The sequence below is a fragment of the Heliangelus exortis genome, chromosome 1 (genome assembly GCF_036169615.1).
Source record: "Heliangelus exortis chromosome 1, bHelExo1.hap1, whole genome shotgun sequence".
In the NCBI taxonomy this organism is placed as follows: domain Eukaryota; kingdom Metazoa; phylum Chordata; class Aves; order Apodiformes; family Trochilidae; genus Heliangelus; species Heliangelus exortis.
Window position 1 is genome coordinate 121,241,256 of NC_092422.1, and position 20,902 is coordinate 121,262,157.

A 20,902-nucleotide genomic window follows, 5' to 3' on the forward strand; every position below is an offset into this window, starting at 1 on the left:
ATTCTCTGATTTCAGAACTGGCAGGAGTGTGGTGACTTTACCTAATCTTTCCAATGCTTACTAGACAAAGCAGAGCCAGCTGAGCTAATAGCGTGCAGCTAAGAGCTTAGATTTCTTAGAATCAATAAAGGAAATCAAAGCTGGTTTCCATGAGATCTCTGATTGTAAGATCCTTCTTCCTTAATTCTCACCAGATTTTGCCTTACTCATTCTAGAATGCGTAAGGTGCTTTGAGAAAATCCCCAGTAGTCCTTCATAGAGAGGACTTGCAAGTCTGTATCCTTTGGGTGTGACACCTCATATCACAAGTCTAGTGCAGGTCAGGTTCAGCTTTGTGCTTTCTGAACTAATTAATCCCTTCTGTCTCTCTTTCAGTGATAGTCTTATAATCAAGCAAGGGAAGAAATGAAAGAAACTAAAACCTCCTAGAACCAGCCTCGCTGACCAGCAGAAGATACAAGTGAGGAGTTTAGAACTGCCTCCACTAGCACCGTTTGCCCTCACTTTGAAGTTATTAATCAAGTATCCAGATTTGGTTCCCATGCCTCTGCTCCATCTTTGGTGATCCAGTTACAGCTCTGCCCTTAAGCAGCTGTAATCCCTTCTTCATCCCACCAATTAAATTTGGGGAGAGAGCAAGGGTGCTTACTGGTGTTAACCCATGTGAATATAGTAATTCACCTTTAATCTTCATTAACCTTTAGGATTCTATAGGGTAAAATTGGAACTTTTTTTATTCTTTTTTTTTTTTTTTTTTTTTTTGCCAAGTGGGGGAGTTCTGCTGCCTTCAGCACCAGGCTTTTTTTGTAGTGAATTTTGTTTCTCTTTCACTCTTGATCCCAAGAGAACCTGGGACTGAATTCAGGAAAATGTCATTCATTGGGTGCCTGTCACTGCTGGAATATCTGTGTCACTGTCTGCTCAGTGATTCTTTCAAACATTTGTAAAAATTAAAACCTCAAAAATTTACACTTATGTCTAAGTGTGCTCAGTGCTGGAAAAGGAGGTTATTTTGCACAGGGAAAGGTGGAACAGAGCTTTGGTTTGAAGACAGAATCAGGATGTTGGGAAACGAGCAAGAGAAATACTTTGCTGTTCGCTGTGAGATCACAGGGTGGGGAGAGAATGAGGAGGGGTGAATCCTCATACGGTTGCATGGGTGACAGAGCCAGTTTCTTACCTCTCTGTGCTAAAAATGAGTGTAGGGTTACCTGCTTTTCCATGTCACAGCAACATGTATCTACTGTGTCCTGACCTCCACTGTCTAAGCATGTCTTGAGCAGGGACAGGGCTGGGGCTGTGACCATTCCCTGGGGAGGCTGAGAACCCTCTCAGTGAAGAACTTTTCTCTAATGCAGCTTTACACCATTCCCTTGTGTCCTGTTGCAGGACACCAAAGAGAAGAGATCAGAACCTCCCTTGTGAGGCAGCAATGAAGTCAGCCCTCAGCTGAACAAAGCTGGTAGCCTCAGCTGCTCCTTAAAAATGCCTTATTTCACCATCTTAGTTGTCCTGCTTTGGACACGCTCTAATATTTTTATATCCTTCTTATATTGTGGAGCACACAGTACTCAAGGGGAGACTGGGCCAATGCAGAGTGCAGTGGTACCATTACTTTTGACTGGTTAACTATACTGTGCCTTATAGACCCCAGGGCGGCCCTTTTGCCTGGCTGCACATTGGTGTACAATCATGAAAGTTCTTGGTAGGTACAATGAACACATTAAGTTCTGGAACTGTAAACACAAATGAGGTTCTCAGAGTAACCTGATCTTGCTCCACAAGATGTTTTCATTTTCATGCTTTGGGTAGAGTTTAAGCTAACCATTTGCATGCCTTGCTTTAGGCTGTGGCAGCTTTTAAAAAAAGAAGTGAGTTGCAGCCTCTGATGCTACACAGGAGTGTAAAGCAAAAGTAGATAGTATGATTTTCTTCAAAGTCTTCAGGTCTTCAGTCCTGTGGCTTAGAAGAGGGAGGGTGTCTGGCATTGTTTGGTGGTGAAACAGTGCACCTCTACTCCATCTTAACTTCTCTGCCCAGTTTTTCTTACTGTCCCTTTCCTCCCTTTTCCTCTAGTGGCAACAGAGTTGCAAAACTAGCTAGTAAGTACAGGTTCCTCTTGGCTCAGAGGAAGCTCTGGCACATGGGAAGCGGTATTCTAACAAAGTATCTGCTGTCTTCCAAGCACTTCAACCAAGTTTCTTGCAGTATCAAACAACTGCAAGCAGTGTCCTTCCTCCCAGTGTATCTTGTCTCAGGTATGTGTCTTCATCCCAGACAGGTTTCCCAGCCTCCTGTTTCAGAGTCAGCTGCTGCACTCAAGAAGGATGAGATGGCTGCTGTGGCATCACTTCTGCCTTTGCTTGCTTGAGACAGTTTGCAGCTAAGAACAGGCAGAATGTCCCCCAGCATGTGCAGGATGGCATCTGGCACTCATCCTCAGTGCTGTGATTTGTCCTTCATGTGCTTGTCTGTTGCTCAGACACAGGGTGAAGTTGTTTTTGCCTCTTTCCTCTTGTTCTTTCCTCTTGGCAGTGCATTATTGCTGTACCTGCACTGGGAAATGCTGCTCCCTGTGTTAGGATGGCTGAAGTCAATACCAATTGTGGCAGCTCCTTTGGACACTGTCTGGTCTTGTTTTGGCCCTGTTAATGCATTTGGCACCAGATCCAAGCAGGGAGTGTAGCTGAAGTTGCCTAAATCATCCTGCCTGTCATCCTGACACTGCCTTCCCAATGGGGTTCCTGCTCCCTCCTGCCAAGTGCAGGAGTGTGGGCACCTCCTCTGGCAGGTGGCAGGGTGACCAGGATACAGTGCTTGCTTCCAGCTGGTACTACACACCCAGGAGCTGCTTCCCCTTGTGTGTCACCTCCCAGGCACATTGGCTGTTACCCGTGAAGTTACCCCTGTACCTCAGGTTACACGGAGCAGAGTTGGAGGCACATTTCATTCCTTCTCTTTTCTACCCCTTCACCCATCTGGATTTTCATCCTGAACTGTGAAGAGAGATGCCAGTCCTAAGATCCTTAGGCCAAAGTAGGGGATGATTGCATCTGACTTTCAAAGTGCTCAGTATGGTGCTGGGACAGGCACCTGATGGGGATTGATTGTGCAGTTATTTTCCCACAAAGGATCTAGGTGTGGCTCCGACCAGACAAAATTCCCACATTTCAAAAAATTCTTGGTCTGCGTCCTAGGTTACTTTATGACCCATTTCAGACTTCCCTAGGTGGGACTGAACTCTCCCTGCCATGATCTATAAGCAGGTCCTAGTCCAGGCTGCTGCTGCAAGTGGTGATGTTACCATAGGGTCCAATCACCTGTGGCTTTGTCCTTGCAAGTACTGGAAACCTGCAAGGACAAAATTCTCCCTCTGGGCACCTCTTTGAATGCTGTCTGATAAAACCAGTCAGTGTTCATTCTGAGCCTCCTGAACTGCCATGTGGGACTGTTGCCTCTGGTATTATTATTTCACATTACCATCATTTTCTTACCACCCCTCTGTGTAGCAGTAGATGTGAGTATCTTACCCCCTCAGCCTCCTTTTTACCAAACTAAATAATCCAGTTCCTTTAGCTGCTCCTTGTAGGTGACTGACTCATGTCTGTGAAGCCACAGTGTGGCCATGGTCTAATCTATCTTCTCCATAAAGATTCATTTCTATCAAGTGGTACCTAGGAGGGAGCAGTCAGGAACCTACACTGTTTGCTGAAGCAAACTTGCCCTGCAGCTCAGGTTGGCCACCACCAAAGAGATGTGACAGATGACAAAATGACTAATAATATGGGGGCACGAGGACTACTTTTCCAAATACTAAAATTTAAACACAAAAGCCTGCATCAAAGTTTGTCACAGCTCACTTTCTGTACTCAGACTTAGCTGACAACACTCAAGCCTCTCACCAAGGAGCCATTATAATTGGTCACAGCTTCTGTCCAGGCACCTGGAGGCTGCAAACAAAGCCAGAGCCACTCTTCCAAGTCTTGGCAGCGCTGCAAGTGAAGCCAAGAGTACAGCTATACTCAAAAAGAAAAAAAAAAATACAGGAAAAAACTTCTGGGACTCAGCATTCAAACAAATATATGTTTATCTACAAAGGAGAAAACGTGGCCTTCCCATCGAATCCCAATGTATTTACAGCATCCAATTGAAGGATCAAATAGAAAAGAGGTTGTAGAGAGGAGAGTTGGTATTAAGGCAGGAGGAATTTCCCACTGTGTTGCAGAGAAGCTGAGCTGAAACACATCAAAACCTCCATATTCTAAAAGCTAAGGCTACAGGGAACACTGACAGGCTAAATTCTAACTCTCAGCAGTGGCAGAGGTATAGCTCCTATAAAGAGCTTCTTTAAGTCTTCCACAAGAAGACTGCTGAAGCTGACACGGCAGAGGTGAATTTGGGCCCCAGTGGGGAAGGAGGGGGAGTGATCTTTTTTTGTTAATGAGTAATGAAAGGTCACAAAAAGACTTTGCTGGCCTGCACAGACAAGGGACAATGAAGTCATCTGAGCTGGAAAGCGGTCTGGTTCAGGGCACCTAAAGGTGGCACAGAAGAGAAGGGGAAGGCCTAATTCCAGTTCAAGAGTGGGGGATGTGAGACAGGCCAGCTTGGACGTGAGCTCCAGTCGTGCACCCCAGGTTCAAAACCCCCACAGGGGTACCTGCAAAATATGCTTATTTTTTCTTTAGTGAGCTTTTCAGCTTCTTCTCTGAGGAGCGCTGTTTCCGCACCTTCTCCTCCTTTTTCCCCAGGTTCTCATAAACAGTTGACTCCTCTTTCTGCCTGTAAGACCAGGGAAGAACAAGGGAAAAAATGAGCAAGAGGAAAAAGCCAGCCAAGCCAGGAGGGAGACTATTGCTAGAGGCACACATGTCTGGGCCTCTGGTTTAGTTGAGCTCTTACTTGGAGGATTGTCGTGAAGCCTTGGCACGTGCATTCCTCATTGCAGGGGGGTAGGAAATGTTCCCATACTCGGACTCATTTGGTTTGCCTTTCTGAGACTACAGGAGAGAAAAAAAACTGAGAAGAGTGTGGTCTGGGAGGAGCATTTAAGGCACCATGGGAGAGTCCTGGCTGTTTAGCCATGCTTTGTGCTAGGATCTCTGTGGAGGTTGGGGGACTGCTGAAATCCATGGGCACTCAGTGCACTCTGCAGGTGAGCAGCAGAGGTGCAAATGCATCCTTGTACAGTGGAGCAGCAGGTTTCTGGAATACCCGAGAGTGCCACAGGTTAGCTAAAGGGTGTCAAACAGCAGCAGCTACTAGATGCTGCTAGAGACTACAAGGAGAGATAAAAGATGCACTTACAAGCTGGTAGGAGAAAATCCTGCAACTGAAGAACCGGGATGAAAAAGGCAGAGGAAAGGAGAGGGCAAATTCTTTGCCTGTCCTAGATTCAGCTAGTAGCAACACAGCACTTGGTAGAGTTATTAAATAGAACATACTTGAAATAACTGCATTAGAACTTACTGCTGTTTAGCAGTTCAGAGTAATGTTGGCCCATTAATTCTGAAGAGAGGAACAGGGACTCAAATTTTGGTGCACTATTGTAGTCTGTGTAGGTCCCAGTGCTAGCTTAAAACCTGGGGAAGGAGCCAGCACCATGAGGGCCTGGACTTACAGGAGAGGAAAGTACAGTCTCCTTTCTCACCTGGATAACTTCCAGCTTTTTCTTTGTTGCCTCTATGAACTGGCAGATGGCCATGTAGATGAACTTGTACTGGGCCTCTGTCTGCACCATCCCTGAGCGCTGGGCCCTCACCATCTGGATGGTCTTCTGGATGTCAATGTCACAGTCAAGTCCTGGCAAGGGGCACCAGAAAAGCTTATGGATATATTTGCTGGCTCCCTTTCCCAATTCTCCACCAAACCCAGCCACAAGTGGACCTTGTATCCCTCCTTTCTGCTCAGCACCTTTCAAGTCTGGCCCTGGAGGGAAGAGCTCAAGCTCAGAGAAGGCTGCAGGTACAGTGAGTGGATATGGTGCAGAGGTCCAGCAGCTGCCATATAGCAAGGACAGCACAAACATCTCATGGGTTGTGGTAGGACAACTTCCACATGACAGTTTTCATCCCTTTGCAGCTGGGCTTAAGGGCACAGCCCTGCTGGGTAGGCCAGTTTACTTCAAAATACTCTGGGGTCCTCTTACCCTTGGTAGAGATTGTTTCCACTATCATATCAATGACAATGATAGTCCCAGTGCGGCCAATCCCAGCACTGCAAGGAGAGGACAAGCAGAGGTCAGAACAACGCAGCTCCTGAAACAAAATGCAGCTACTTCTGGGGAAAGATCCAGCACTTACAGCAGCTGTTCACCAGTGCCACAAAACAGTCATGGATTCAACAGGCTAAGACTTTGGTTCACAGAATCACAGAATATTTAGGTTGGCAGAGATCTCCAAGATCATCCAGTCCAACCTTGACTAACACCACAATCGTCTACTACACCATGTCCATAAGGACCAGGTCCAAATGCCTTTTAAATGCCTCGAGGGATGGTGACTCCACCACTGTCTTGGGCAGGCCATTCCAATGCCTGACAACCCTCTCAGTGAAAAAAAAATTCCCAACATCCAGCCTAAACCTCCCCTGGCACTGCTTCTATCCATTCCCTCTGGTCCTATCACAGTTCACTAAGGAGCAGAGGCTGTTTCCCTCCTTGCTCCGCCCTTGAGGTGGTTGAAGAGAGCTCTAAGATCTCCTCTCAGCCACCTCCAGACTGAACACCCCCAGCTCCCTCAGCTGCTCCTCACAGGACTTGTGCTCCAGGCCCTTCATGAGCTTTGTTGCCCTTAAACAACATTTGGGGTTGGTCTGGGGCATCAAAGAGAAAATTGGTGTGATATGCTTTACTCACAAGTCCTGGGGAACAGCTGGCGCAGCAGGGCAGTCTTTTTGTACCTCACCATAGATAAAGGATGGCAAATGCTTCAAACCCCAACCTCTGTACCAACCTGCAATGCACCAGAATGGGCCCTGCCTCTGGGATGCTCTCTTGTTTCTGGTTTATTTGGTCGAGGAAGCTGAGCACTCCTCCTGGCTCGCTGGGTACACCATGGTCAGGCCAGCTCAGGTACTGATAGTGCCAGATCTCACGCACAGCCTTATCCTGATAATAACAAAACACCCCACTGGTAAAACTGCAACCCAGTCCTGTCCCAGGCCTCTGTCCCAGGGAGAGGTGGGTCTGAAGCCAGAGATAATCTCTGTCTCCTGTGCATTTCTTGGTGATTCCATCAGTGTGATTCCAGCCCAAACCAGGTAGGAATAGCAACCCCAAGAATGATACAAGAGCAGCATTATCCCAGCAGTTCCCAGCCTTAGCCATGCAGTGACATACAGACACCCAAGCTCAGTGACAGCCCTCCAGCAGGCACACTCACATTATCCTTTGGACACACACAGAGGCGCCGGAGTTTGTATTCCAATGCATCGTGCTCCCCGGCATTCTGCACGAGGTAGGGACCATATTCCTTTGTGTTGCCCATCTCTGGCCAGTAAGGCACACATTTGTTCTGTATGGGCAGAGAGGGCAGGGTGAGTTCAGGCAGAAGGCAGGGGAGAAAAAGCAGAGCAGTGGTTGAAGAGGGCAGCTCCAAGGCATCTACAAGGTGCTACTTACCCTCCCTTTTTCAACCTCTCGTGTGGTCATCACAATGATGCGTGTGTTCTCCTGCCACACCATCTGCCAGAAGTCATTGACTGTGGCATCCAGGCAGCCCTGGCTAGCGATGTAGGTCTTGGTGCACTCATCTGGGCTGATCAGGTTGTTCTGAGTGTGGACAGGAGAAGATCAGGAGGGCTTTAGGAGGAGACAGGCCTCTCCTCATTTTGGGCATACAGCCATTTTTCAAGAGTCTTACCTTGACATAGTTGGCGTTGATATAGTCAGATCCTGGTACATTTGGGTCCCTTCCTTGGAGGATGACTCTGGAGTGATCAACTGACAATGCAGTGAAAGAAGAGAAAAAAAAAAAAAAACAAAAAACCAAAACCAAACACAACACACAAAAAAAGAGCAATGAGATAATCTGTGCCCAGTTACAAGATGCTTCTTCACTACCCCACTCCACCTCATTCATGCTACCCAGTGCATGCAGTGTGCCCTATATTTTTACCTCTCCTTCTCTGGGGTCAGACCAATCTCACCACATTCTCCCATCTCTTTGCCCTTACAAATGGACTGTCAGAAACTAATGACTCTGGTCCAGCCCTCCCTCCTTCCTTCAAGGACATGAAAAGCCTGCGACCTCTCATGTCAGCTCTTAAATCCTCAGTGTCACACACCCATCTTTTCACCCACTCTGGAGAATAGAATGGGCTGAGGCAGGGCCAGAAATGGCTCAGACAGCTCTTCATTGTCTGTTTATTTGAGGTGGGTTTTTTTTTTTTTTTCATGGCAGAGAAACAAGACTCACAGGGCAAGATGTTCTTGTATCGGTTCTTGCTCTTGTTTTCAGGTCTCTGACCCTCATGACGGTCAAACAGGTGCTTGGCTTCCTGTTTTTGCAGACTCTGAGAGGAGAAGAAAGAACAGTCATGGCAAGGTCACAGTGTATGACCAGGGAGGGAGGTGGGCACTCAGATGAACAGTGGTGACTGTGGGGACAGTGGGGCATCCTTGTGGGGAAGCAGAGAAGTGAAAAACAAATATAGACTTGACAAGTCCAAGGCTCAGGCCCTTTCTGTCTTGGTGATAGGTTCTCCCAACCATGAAAGGGCACATTTCTATCTTACTGGGTTGTCTTAAAGATGACACTCATTACCCAGGGGAACAGATGCCACATAGACTTCTTTCAGAGATAAATTGATGAGAATTTGCAAGACACCTGAAAAGCTTGTGTCCAGGAATAAATCAAGGATGGAGAATGAAGTGGTACACACAGACTTCCCAAAAAGCCAGAATAATGTCCCCCAGTGCTTTCTTACATCAAATTCCTCCCAGAACCCAGCCTTGGACGTCTCCTCAGATTGACTCTTCTTGTTCAGTTCCTGCACTCTATTCTCAATGTCAGCAGCATTCACCCTCGTAGCATAGTAGGGCTGAGGATGTGAAAACACAATGGGTTGGCATGAGAGAGAGATTGCTGAAAAGTGTTTTCTGTGTGCTGTGGAGAAAAGGAGGAGAGGGACACAAGCAGAAAGCAGCAGCAAGTGTGTCCCTCCAAAGGATCACCAAGAAACAGAGAAAAGGGGAATTACCTGCTTCAGGTACACAAAGGAGCCAGACACTTCCTCAATTCCAGTCTTCTTGTAGTGCTCCACCAGATCTGCCAAGGTGTCAAATGTTTCAGCACCTCCCACTGTGTAGCGTCCATTCTAAATAGAGGAAGAGTGTGTAACATCCCACTCATAACACTGCAACAGACCAAGCTGATAATGCTCAGGGAAAAGGTAACACTGGGGTGCAAAACCATAGGGACCACCCTGTGCCATCTAGAAAAGTTTCTACTCTGGAAGGGAGGTCAAATGGAAGTTTTCCCAGAGAACATCAAGTTCATAGCATGGTGAACTGACTCCTGTACCCAGTGGGCGGAAGCCCAAAGAAATTATATTTCCTCAGGTATATTTAAGGTCAGTTGCTCCCTGTCCTTGAAACCTCCCTCCACTCTGCATCATCCCACATGAAAGAAACAGGAGAGCTTGTAATAGCCAGGTTGGTAACATCCTTCAGACTAAGAGTGGAGGCCTTGCAGATGCCACTCCTCCTCCGAGAGCTTTTGACCCTTTTGCTGAGCTTGTAATTAGATTGTGAATTCTTTTCTTTCTTCCAGCACAAACTCCTTGTACTGGAGTTCTCAATCACACTGAGCCCTCCTTCCTCCAGTGCCTGAGTGCCCCAAACTGCCCATGGTCACCCAGGCTGAGGCAAGGACAAAAGGAACCTGCAAGGCGACAGCACTTTGATCCAAATTCAGAAACACTGATGGTGGTATCCAAGCTGACAGGGCCCCAGCTTTCGAGGACATGATCGTTAGAGATCTGCAGAGACCTCTTCCACTCCCTTCCCTTTTTCTCTCCCAACTGCTCACCTCACACATGATCTTAATGTGAGTGACTTTGAGCCGTGCCCCAGAGGCACTGGTTGCCCCAGCTGCTGAAGCATCAGACCCAGGTTTAAGCTGGTCAGTGAGGACAGACAAGACAAAATCTCCAGGTTTGCTGAGGCTCTCTCGCACCAAGAAGGTCCAAGGGGTGGCTTTGGCCTGGAGAAGTGACTCAGCTGCAGAGCCTGACAGGTGCCCGTGATACCACCTAGGAAAAAACAACAGAGGGACAGAAGAGAGGTGGAGATGCAGTTAAGTGTGATGAGTGAAGAGCAACAACACTGGGGAAGGCTGAAGGGGGAAGAAAGGAAGGGGGAGACAGAAGGAAAGAGAGAAGGAAGGAAACCAAGAGATTTTGGGAAAAGTAGATGATACAGAAAGAAGTAGAGAGCTGTCAAAAAAGGGGGTAAAGTGGAGGTAGAAGGGACCTGGTGAGCAGAATGCTGGTACCAGAATGCACAGTGGGAAAGCACCAAGTGTGATCCAGTGGTGAGATACACCCAAGCAGAGGTCAGCAATGCTTGCTGGCTTGAAGGCCAACTGGGGGAGGGTAGTCCATGGGTTTTTGCACCTCCAAGAGTTACTGGGATTCTAGCCTTACTGCTGCAAGATGCTCTGGGAAGTCAGATACCAGGGAAACAAAAAAAACCCAGTGAGTCAGAAACTCTTCCCATAGGATTTAGCAGCACCTAAATGTCTGTGTGGAGATCAGATCCATTACAGAACCATCCAAGCAACATCTCCTTCTGAAACTTGGCCCCTTCTTCAAAAGGGTAATTCCCACTACTGTAGCAATCAGCCTTGCCATGGGAGTGAATGCCAGGAGCACATTATTCTGCTCCTGTCACTTATCACTGTTGTTGATCCATGTGCACAATCCTGTCCTCAATGCAAACACCCAGTCAGCAATTCCTTCTCTCCTCTCAGCACAAGGTGAAGATCCTCTCCATCTGACCAAGGTGCTCTCTGCCCTTCTGTAGGGTGCAGAGGGACACAAACACAGTGCAAATGTCACAGCTGCTGCTAAGCACCTTCCCACTGACAAAGGTCTCTGGGAGAGAGTGTGCCTGCCTGATGGGATCTCACTGCACTGTGCAATATGAATGCAAGTGAAGCTCATCAGGGGCAGGCTTCTGAAGGGCCACTTCTCCTACTGGAGGGCTCTTGGCCCTGCAGAAACTCCACATGTGACCCAGGTTGTCTATGTGCAGATCCTCTAGTTCTTCATGCCTGTCCCAAGTTTCACAGACTCTTTGGACCACATCAGAAGGTCCTGGGAGCACTGCCAAGCAGAGATGCAAAAGCCCATGTTCACTGCAGCTCTGCCCTGTTTCCACAATAGCTGCTTGGAAGCTGGAGCTGGAGATCCAAATTACAGAAAGTTAAGAGCTATGAAGTATCCCAGGCACTGGAAAATATTCTGTTATCATCCTACTCCTTCCAGTACCCATTTGCTGGTGGAGTCTTGGCTGGGTTGGGACCTGTGTCAGCCCAGCTGCCACCACAGCCCTGGTGCTCCTGCCCTGGCCCCTTCCCTTCTTCCCAGCTGGTTGTCAGGGAGGGGCTTTGGGCCCTTCTCCTCCAGCAGGGATGGACCTGGGACCCTGGGACATCCCCATCTCCAGCTGGAGCCGTGTGCTGGGCTCTGTGTTCAGGGGCCTTTGCAGCATGGCTGCTGTGCCAGCTGACAGCCATGGTCACTCCAGCTCTGTCCACTTCCCAAAGGCTGCCTCAGCAGCTGGAGACAGAGCCACTTTTGTCCATCTCCCCTCATGGACAGCATTTCACAAGCAGGTAGCTGTTGCATCAGGCCAACTTAAAATGCCTCTCCCTGCTCCTGATCGTACAGGTACTGCAATAAGCACCAGCCATGCTTCATACATCACTGCACACATTCCCACCAAGGCCGAGCTGATGCTCAGCAGAAAAGCCAGAGTGGTTAAAGGCCATGGGAGCGGGTCTGCTGCCTACAGAGCAGCTAAGAGTGGAGGCCTGGGGTGGTATTGGTGTCTACGATGAACTTTGCATTGCTAGGGCTACCTGTTACCAAAAATTGAAATGGAGTTCAGGAGGCCATGCCCCAGTCACAGAAGAAGCTGGGGCATGCATTCACCCCTGCATCTGGCCAGAGCAACACATTCTTGTACACGACATCTAGGAACAATTTTGACAGCAAGATGTTGTGCCCTGGCAAGTAACTTCTGCTGATCCTCACTTCACATGCTGCAAGAAGTAGTTGGTGACATCCATTGCACAGCACTCATTAGTTTCTGATCCTCCTCCCAAAGAAGGCTCCAGCCACCACGTGCAGGTAAGTGCTCAGATGCCCCCCAGGGAACTGTTGAGCCCTTCTGCTCATCAAAGAGGTCTCCAGGCCTCCCCTCCACAGGTAAGAAAGGGGTTAATGGGCCCCATTCCCCCCTCCCTTCCCCCAGTAGAACCCAACTCTTCAAAGCCACGTGATGGAAAATCACTTGGGGAGAGAGTGAGAGGAGCTTTCGTAATTGCCTGGTGGGGGGAGAAGTTTCCAACCGCAGGGAGGAAGGGAGGAAACTGCAGGGCTGCAACAAAATGCCCTTGAATGGAGAGGACAGCCTGTCTGCAGGCACTGGCCCCTCTGCTCACAGAATCCAGAGTAAGCAAGGGGGTGTACCCAGGAGCTTCACCCAGGGCATCTTTGCTTCCTGTCTCCAGGTGCTAGGGAGGACCTTCCTGCCCCAGAGCACATGGAGGCTGCTCCCCGAGCTGCATCAAAAAGCCTGAAAGCACAAGGCAAAGGCAAAACCACCTGATTTGATTTAGGAACTGGGTGTCAGAGACATATGCAAAGCAGAGACAGGAAGGAGACTAAGCAAGCTAGGAATAGTAGGGGAACACGGTCCTGCTCTCAGCTGTGTTAGTCACCCAGGCCTGGAATAACCAAAGAGGTTTGGGGCAAGGTTGAGAGCTCTCGCATAACATGTCACTCTACAGCCCATTGCAGACCTCTAACTATCACCACAACTTTTTCTTTAAGAAACAGCGTATAAATAGCAAAGACAACAGGAAACCACAAGTAAAATTAGAGCCCTCTTATGTCTGCTGTGATGTGTCATGGTATGTCCAACTGGGGATGCTGCCCCCATAGGAGGGTATGGGAGGCAGAAGACTGTCTTTGCCAGGATTTGCCCCAGTGGTGCATAAAGGGCAAAAAGAAGCCATGAAGCACAGAGGAGGTTTCATCACAGACAGACCAGCTACTCTGCTTTCTCCTTACCTCTCTGTAGTGGGGTCGGAACAGTTGAGCGGGTATCGCAAGTCAATGATGGTTCCATCTTTGTCCTGCAGCGAGCCTTGCTGCTGTGTGTAGTATTCCACAAGTTCTGACAAGGTGGCAAACTTCTCCCCTCCATAAAGGTCATAGAAATCCCCAGTATTCTGGATGCGGATGTGGGTTACCTGGTCACCAACCCTGTGGGATGATGCATAAAGCACTCCAGTGAGGCAGTTGGAAAAGAGGCAGAAAATGTTCTGCATTACCTCCTGCTGTGGAACCAGGGAAAACCATCCCAATGAAAGGAGATGACTTGAAAGATAAGCTCCTGGGGCAACTTGGGGGAGTGTCTAGAAGATGCCACGAAGCCCAGGTCCTTTTACAGCTTGGGAAGAACTTGGGATGAAAAGATGCCATAGAATATGTGAGGATCTAAGCATTCTGCATATGTACCCTTGGAAAGACAGAAGTTGAGATCCAAGTTACTTACCGAACTGAAAGAGAAAAATCCCCCTGATTCTTCCGACTGGGTCTGGCCAGGAAGCTCCCATGGACACCTCGACCCTTCAGTAAGGCTTCAGCTTCCAGCCCACTCAGGTCACGGTGAAACCACCTAGTAGAGGAGATAAAAACAGGAACAGGTGAATGAAAAAGGCCAGGCACCATTCTGGAGACTTGTACGGTGAAGAATGGTCCCCAGTCTGCAACCCTAGAGGTACCCATACAGGTGACAGACAACAGCAACAGCTCTTCCTACCTGATACCTCCCCCAGCTTCTGAAAGGTTTCCATTGAGATACAATTTCCAGGACTACTTTCCTGGAAATTTCCTGTCCTACTTTCTCTTTACACACACACACACACACACACACACACACACTTCTCAGTCCCTCTTACCTCACCATCGTGGAGGGCAAAAGAAGAGAGATCCAAGTGGCTACCACCTAAGCAACTCAAAAAACACAGAGAAAAAATCAGTTCGCACTGGAGAGAAAAGGGAAGTCGGAGGTCTGTGACAGAGCACCCAACACGAAGCTGTTTCTGTGCCTCTCGGGAGCTGGCCATGTATCTCTCCTGGCGTCTTCCGTCAGTCCCTCCGGACCCTCTCCATCCACCTGTTTCTGGATACGTGCCGTGATCACTGGCCCTCCCTGCAGTGCTGGTGGCCACCCGTGTGGGTGGGCACGCGCGGCTCCAGGAACAGGAAGCACTCTGAGCCATTGGCTCCTCAGCCCCAAGCTGCTTTACACACACTTCTGCTTCTCCTTTTGTGTCTCTCCTCCCCATCCCCCCCTGTTATTCTTGGGTTCCTGTCTTTTTTTCATACCAGTGTTGACACTGTGGATACATCTCGAGTCCCAGCCTTGCTCACAAAATTCGGTTCTGCACAACCTCTGTTCCTCTTCTTCCTCGAGAAGCCAGTGAGAGGCATGAGTTCTCCCCCACCTCAAGCCCTTGCCACGGTGCCAAGGGGACCGCAGCTGCCCAGGGGCACCCACACACCTGAAAGGCCGAAGCAGGCAGCACACTCTAGGACACATTGAATCATAGAATCATAGAATTGGCTGGGTTGGAAGGGACCTCAGAGATCATCAAGTCCAACCCTTGATCCACTACCGCTGCAGTTACCAGACCATGGCACTGAGTGCCACATCCAGGCTCTTTTTAAATATCTCCAGGGATGGAGAATCCACTACTTCCCTGGGCAGCCCATTCCAATGCTTGATCACCCTCTCAGTAAAGAAATTCTTTCTAATGTCCAACCTAAACCTCCCCCGGCACAACTTGAGACTGTGCCCTCTTGTCTTGCTGAGAGTTGCCTGGGAAAAGAGACCAACCCCCCCCCTGGCTACACCCTCCTTTCAGGGAGTTGTAGAGAGTGATGAGGTCTCCCCTGAGCCTCCTCTTCTCCAGGCTGAAAAGCCCCAGCTCCCTCAGCCTCTCCTCATAGGTTCTGTGTTCGAGTCCCTTCACCAGCCTGGTTGCCCTCCTTTGGACCTGCTCCAGGACCTCGATATCCTTCCTAAACTGAGGGGCCCAGAACTGGACACAGTACTCGAGGTGTGGCCTCACCAGCGCTGAGTACAGGGGCAGAATCCCTTCCCTGGACCTGTTGGCCACACTGTTCCTGATACAGATGTTCCTGATCCTGATGCCATTGGCCTTCTTGGCCACCTGGGCACACTGCTGGCTCATGTTCAGCTTTCTGTCAATCCAGACTCCCAGGTCCTTTTCTGTCTGGCTGCTCTCCAACCACTCTGTGCCCAGCCTGTAGCGCTGAACTTGAGCAATTAACTACCCTACCACAGCACACCTACCCACGGCTTGGCTCTGCTGGGCTGCCCTCAGCTACCCAGCTGAAATCCTCCATACTCCAGCTTGTTGATGAGATCTCTGGCAGGGAAGCATCCTCTGTGCTCTGAGTAACCACAGGGGGAATCTGTGCAAACCCAGTGCTGCAGACTTCAAGGTTCAAGCCAGCACTCTGCCTTCCTGAAAACTGCTTGCTGCGGGGTGCCACCTGTGGGAGCAGTGGTAGCTCCAAAGGGATGGGGTGGGAAGAGGTGCTGAAGCTGCCCACAAAAGCAGACAGAGAGCAGGACTACTGCCTACAGTGGGCGCACACAGCACCAAGAAATCTTAGCCCAGGACCCTCAAAATCCCAGAACACCATACTGATGAGGCCAAAGCTACCAACCTGGACAGCCAGTTACAAAGAAAAAAACCGTAAGAATTTCCGGTTACCTTGTAATTTCCAGCTATGGCCCATAATGGCCCTTTTCCACAGCACTGGTTTAAAGATCTGCAGCTCTCATGAAAGAAGGGGAGCTAAGCAGTGGCCAAAGAGGGCAATCCAGCTGGCAAATAAGCCTGACTTTTTTCTGGGTTGTCCCAGGTACTCTGTGTGGTGGTGTGGGCAGCAGGAACAGGAAAAGACTTGTTCATTTCAAGTATCAGCAGCTGTAGACTTCTCTGCACACCACCAGACTGGGAAATCCTGCAAAAACCTATGCAGGCTGCTAGCAATGGTTGAGATAAAACTAATGGCCGAGACAGAAAACAATATCAAAGGGAAGTACAGGAGAGATGAGTGGGAAGCTAAACTTCATTGCTAGAAAAGCAGTCCAGGCACCTACAACAGCTTCTAGTTTCACACATGTGATGAGCTGGCTGTGAGCTGCAGGGATCCAGCTGTACTGACTTAGAACTGATGTTAAAAAAGGAGACTTTAAATGCACAGAGACATGTAGCTCAAGGGAATGGCTTACCTACGAAGTTGTAGAAGTTGCATCAGAAAGGCTGCACCTAAATTAGAGCCAGTCTAGAAAATACTGTTTAGTGATAGGAGAGAAATGGCAGGAATTTGTGGCAGAAGTCCCAAAAGAGAATTCCAGATATAAAAAGAGTATTAGATTATGTAGAGTTGGTACAAAGACATGGTAGACAAAAATAAAAATAAAACCTATGCACCCCTACACCTTATGAACTGGTTGAAGAAGAAAATCTGCCTGAGAAAGAGAACGCTAGTGGGACACAGGGGAATGGAAAGAACAAGGTAACAAAGAGCCCAGATTAGAACAGAAAGGATGAGCTAGCACTAAACCCATGCAATTTGGCATCCTACAGTAGGAAAAGCCACAGGGTGCAGTGTAACCCACATGCGGTGGATGAAAAATCCCAGATCACATAATTTACAGAATGAATTTATACTTCTGGTTGCTTTCAGCTCAAAAAAAGGACTGGATGCACAAGCTGCCTTGGTGTCTTTAATCTGGACCATCTAATTAAAAACTACCAAGGAGGAGCTCCTGCTGGTAAGGGAGGCAAATATCACAGTAGAGAAGCAAATGGTTGGTATTTGTAAGGTTGCTCTCCTAAATGGCTGCAGTATGCAACAGCAGACTATAACTGAGCTGTGAAAATATTTTAATACAATTAACAGGTCGAAAGATTTCAGCAGATAAAGTATTCCTATGCTGTTCTTTCTTTGACTTTCAGTTCAAGACAGGTGGCAGAACCTCACCTTGTAAACCCTTTGTGAAGCCAAGCTACAGCTACCACAGGAACAAATTTTGAGGAGATGATAAATGAAAGAGCTAATTAAAATACACCAATATCTGACATTCTGTAGAAAAGATATTGAGAAGCTGGACAGAATCCAGTACAAGGCCACCTAGGAGCCTGGAGCACAGCAGATGGAGGGAGCTGAGGTTTTTCAGCCTGGAGAAAGAATGCTTATGGGGGGGTTAACAGTTGTCTGAGACTACCTAGAGGGAAACTGGGGAATTTAAAGCTGCATTCTTTGTGGGACACAGCAAAAGGACAAGAGGCAACAGGCATGACTTGCAGCAATGGGAATTCTGATTAGGTATGAGGAAAAATTGGACACACACTCCTCCCCACAGGTGCCCCAGAGAGGCTGGGAAATCTGCACTCTTGCACATGCTCAGGACTCACCTGAACAAGGTGCTGAGCAAACAGATGTAGCTTTGGGTTAGCTCTGCTTTGAGCAGGGGGTTGGACTCCAGGATCCAAAGGTCAAAGTGGTTGTTGAAGGAAGGATAAAGGAAGAGTTTCTTTCCCTTTCCTAAACCTCTGCAGCTACTTGAAGAGTCAACCATCATATCCATAATAAATTTAGCATTCTTTGGCAAGAACTTCATTGCTCAGCTACAGAGCAAGCCCCTCCTTTGGCTTGCTTATTAACCTATATATCTGGTTGTTGTAAAGAGAGAAAATTATCTGATTCCTGATTCCTATTCACCCCCTCCTAGCTGATCATGATTTTATAGGCCTGCAATGTCTGTATCCTTCCTGAGGTTTTTCCCAGGCTGAAGACTCCAACCCTATTAACATGTTCTTCACACAGAGCTTTTCTACACCTCTGATGTTTCCAACTCTGGTGCATTGTTTTGTAGATAAGGGTGAAGGATGGCACACAACTGCAGCATTCAAGATGCTGGAGATATATATATGTGTGTGTGTGTGTGTGTATATATATATGTATATGTATGGACAAATACAGAGAGAGACACAGTTTCGATTCCTGCTATTTGTTCACTACAACCAAGCACTAAGTTAACATGGACTTATATATGATCATAGTCTTACTCCAGAGTAGTTAAGATTAGTTTACAGCTCATTGTTTTATATTTAAGTTCTGAATTATTTTTCTCCATGAACATTGTTTTACAGATGCCTGGGTTTATTTCATCTGCTATTCTCTGTTCATCTGTCCACTCACTGACTATCACAGGGTCCTTCTCCAATTTTTCAGTCAGCTCCCACCCTATTATCCTGAACAACTTCCTAGTATCAGCCAATTTTGTCACCTCACCATCCAAGCTCTATTTCTAGGTCATTTGGGAATATGCTGAATGGTATATATTTCAGGTTAGGCCTCAGTGATCTGACCACTGATTAATTCCCTTTGCTGAAAAAAATAGATGTTTATTTCCACCCTCTCTGTCTGTTTTCTACTAATTCTTTATCCAAGAAAAAAATTGTCTTCCTTCTTATGCTATGACTGTAGCTTTATTCAAAGATTTTGATGTGAAAAGCTCGTTAAATCATTTTTTTTAGAATCCAAGGAAACTCTATCAGCCAGATCTCCCTTATCCACAAGCTTGCTAAGTCCCTCAGAAGACAAGACATGATTTTCCTTTACAAAAGCAGATGCTGATTCTTTCTTTAATATCACATCCATTGCTTTCTGTTCTACTGTCCACCCTCTTGCCCAGATACCAACTTTATTGGTCTGTTTCCCTCACATGTGGGGTATCTCATTTGGAGCCCGTTTTGAAAATCAGCACCGCATTTGTCACTTTCATTTCTCAGCACTGAGATAATGTTAGACAAGAGGTTTTGCTGTTCTACACAGAGCTGTATTGTAATACAGTTGTTAGTGCAGACTGAAGGCCACCTGAGCTCAGGGAATGGGCTGATGGACCATCATCCTGTGACTTGCCCAGCTGAGATGCTGTCTGTCAGGCCACAGGACCCCAGGACAGTGCTGGAGCACAGTGGTTGCACAGACCCTTACCACAGAGTAATGCTAGTGTGAATCCCACTTCCTTACATCATGCCACTGCAGTCTCCAGAGCAAAAATAAAACATTTGGACTGACCATGAAGATTTTATGGCCTGCTGCTCTATCAAGGGCTATCAAGACTGTAGGGAGCCAAGAAATAACCAGGATTAAAAAGGTCAGCCACCTGTTCTCTGTACAAAAACGTTTTGTGAAGCTGTCAAGAGTAGCCAAAGCAAAATGGGCAACCAAGCCCTGCTGCTCTTTATCAAAGTGAGAAGGAGCAACAGTAACAGCAATCCCAAGTTCTGGCTTTCCTGGAGCTCTTATTAGAAGGTGGTTTATTTCCCTTCTGTGCCCAATCCCTACTGCCAGAATTTGTTTTTTTTCCTCACCAACAGTTCTTGTTTTCTTCCTCTGGCTAGTGTTCACAGCACTCACCCGCAAGATGGCATCAGGATCTTGACTCAGATCCCCGCTGACAGGGCACTGACAACAGCAGGTGTAGGAGGTGTCCTACTAAAGGAAATAAGGTGATATTGGAATTATCAAGTATCTTGAGATGGACTTGGGGGAGAGATCAAAGACCTTGATGGAGGAGGGGTGGATTCGCACCTTCCCGGCAGGGCTGGATGCCCATGAGGGTGAGTGCCACAGCTCTGGAGAAGCAGCTGGCAGTGCCTGGGAGCTGCGGCACCTCCTGTGACTCACCTGTGTCTGATCTGCACAGGCAGAGTCCTGAAATCTGCCTGTTCCTAGGAGGACTAAGAAGAAGGTAGCTCCAGGTCAGGCAAACCACAGGCCTCGAGCAGAGGACTTAATTTTCACCATTTGCAAAGCACTTCCTGGGCTGTGGTTAATGAATAATTAGAGGGGTGGGGGAAGGCCAAGGCCAAGCTGGGAGAGGTGGATGAGAGACGGAAGGGACTGACTGCTCTTCCTGCCTCCTATCCCCGAAGCTCACGCCCTTGCTGGCTACATTCCTGCCCGGTTTGTAACCAGCAGGCACAGAAGGCAAAACGGGCAGCAGCTCTCACACCTGGCTTGCAGCTTGCTGCTCTCCTTGGCCTGTCTTCTTCACACCCAGCCCTGCCACCCTGGCCCCCATCACCCTCACCAAAGCCTCCTAGGGCAGCAGGCTACAAGCAGATGTATCTGATGCCCCCTCATTCAAATCAACTTGGAAGCCTCATACTGGACCAATGCTGCTCCGCTAGGTTTGTCTGTCTGTGGTCTCAGAAGACACAAGACAGAATTTTATGCCTGTGTTGTTCTAACTCAGGCTGCAGACACAAGGGGCAAGCCCAGCCTTCCCACAACACACCACTCCTTGCTGCATTTCTCTGCCACCTTTCTTGAGTGGTGACACGCTTGGTGGCACATTCAGCTGTAAATAATGAAGCTGTGGACACAGGTGGTAGGTGGGAGTTAATTGTCCAGACCCTGCTGGGGGCAGGGGTCTCAGTGGGATTTATGTCACCTACTGAACAGCATTAGATTGTGTGTAGGGATTGTATAACCTAGTCTGCTTCAAGTAGCTCATTTGTACATGCTTGGTCTTAGGACTTAGCACCTG

The 20,902-nt window shown here is 48.1% G+C and overlaps 1 protein-coding gene across 3 annotated transcripts; it reads right to left on the minus strand.

Moving 5' to 3' along the window:
• Positions 1-635: 635 nt before the first annotated feature.
• On the minus strand, positions 636-20,193 carry PTPN6 (protein tyrosine phosphatase non-receptor type 6). Of its 3 annotated transcripts, none has more exons than XM_071763350.1 (17): positions 20,038-20,193; positions 19,768-19,842; positions 14,196-14,242; positions 13,790-13,912; positions 13,303-13,497; positions 10,032-10,254; positions 9,202-9,318; positions 8,929-9,042; positions 8,418-8,514; positions 7,863-7,942; positions 7,622-7,771; positions 7,383-7,514; positions 6,954-7,108; positions 6,149-6,216; positions 5,651-5,802; positions 4,903-5,000; positions 636-4,782 (listed from the first exon to the last, which is right to left on the minus strand). In XM_071763350.1, the coding sequence occupies exons 3-17, from the start codon at positions 14,201-14,203 to the stop codon at positions 4,674-4,676; spliced, it is 1,821 nt and encodes a 606-aa protein (XP_071619451.1). In that variant the 5' UTR covers positions 14,204-14,242; positions 19,768-19,842; positions 20,038-20,193; the 3' UTR covers positions 636-4,673. The 3 variants fall into 3 exon arrangements, with proteins under 3 accessions (XP_071619451.1, XP_071619445.1, XP_071619437.1); XM_071763344.1 differs by having other exon boundaries at positions 19,768-19,845; positions 20,038-20,190; XM_071763336.1 differs by lacking the exons at positions 19,768-19,842; positions 20,038-20,193 and adding an exon at positions 14,626-14,815.
• Positions 20,194-20,902: the final 709 nt, after the last annotated feature.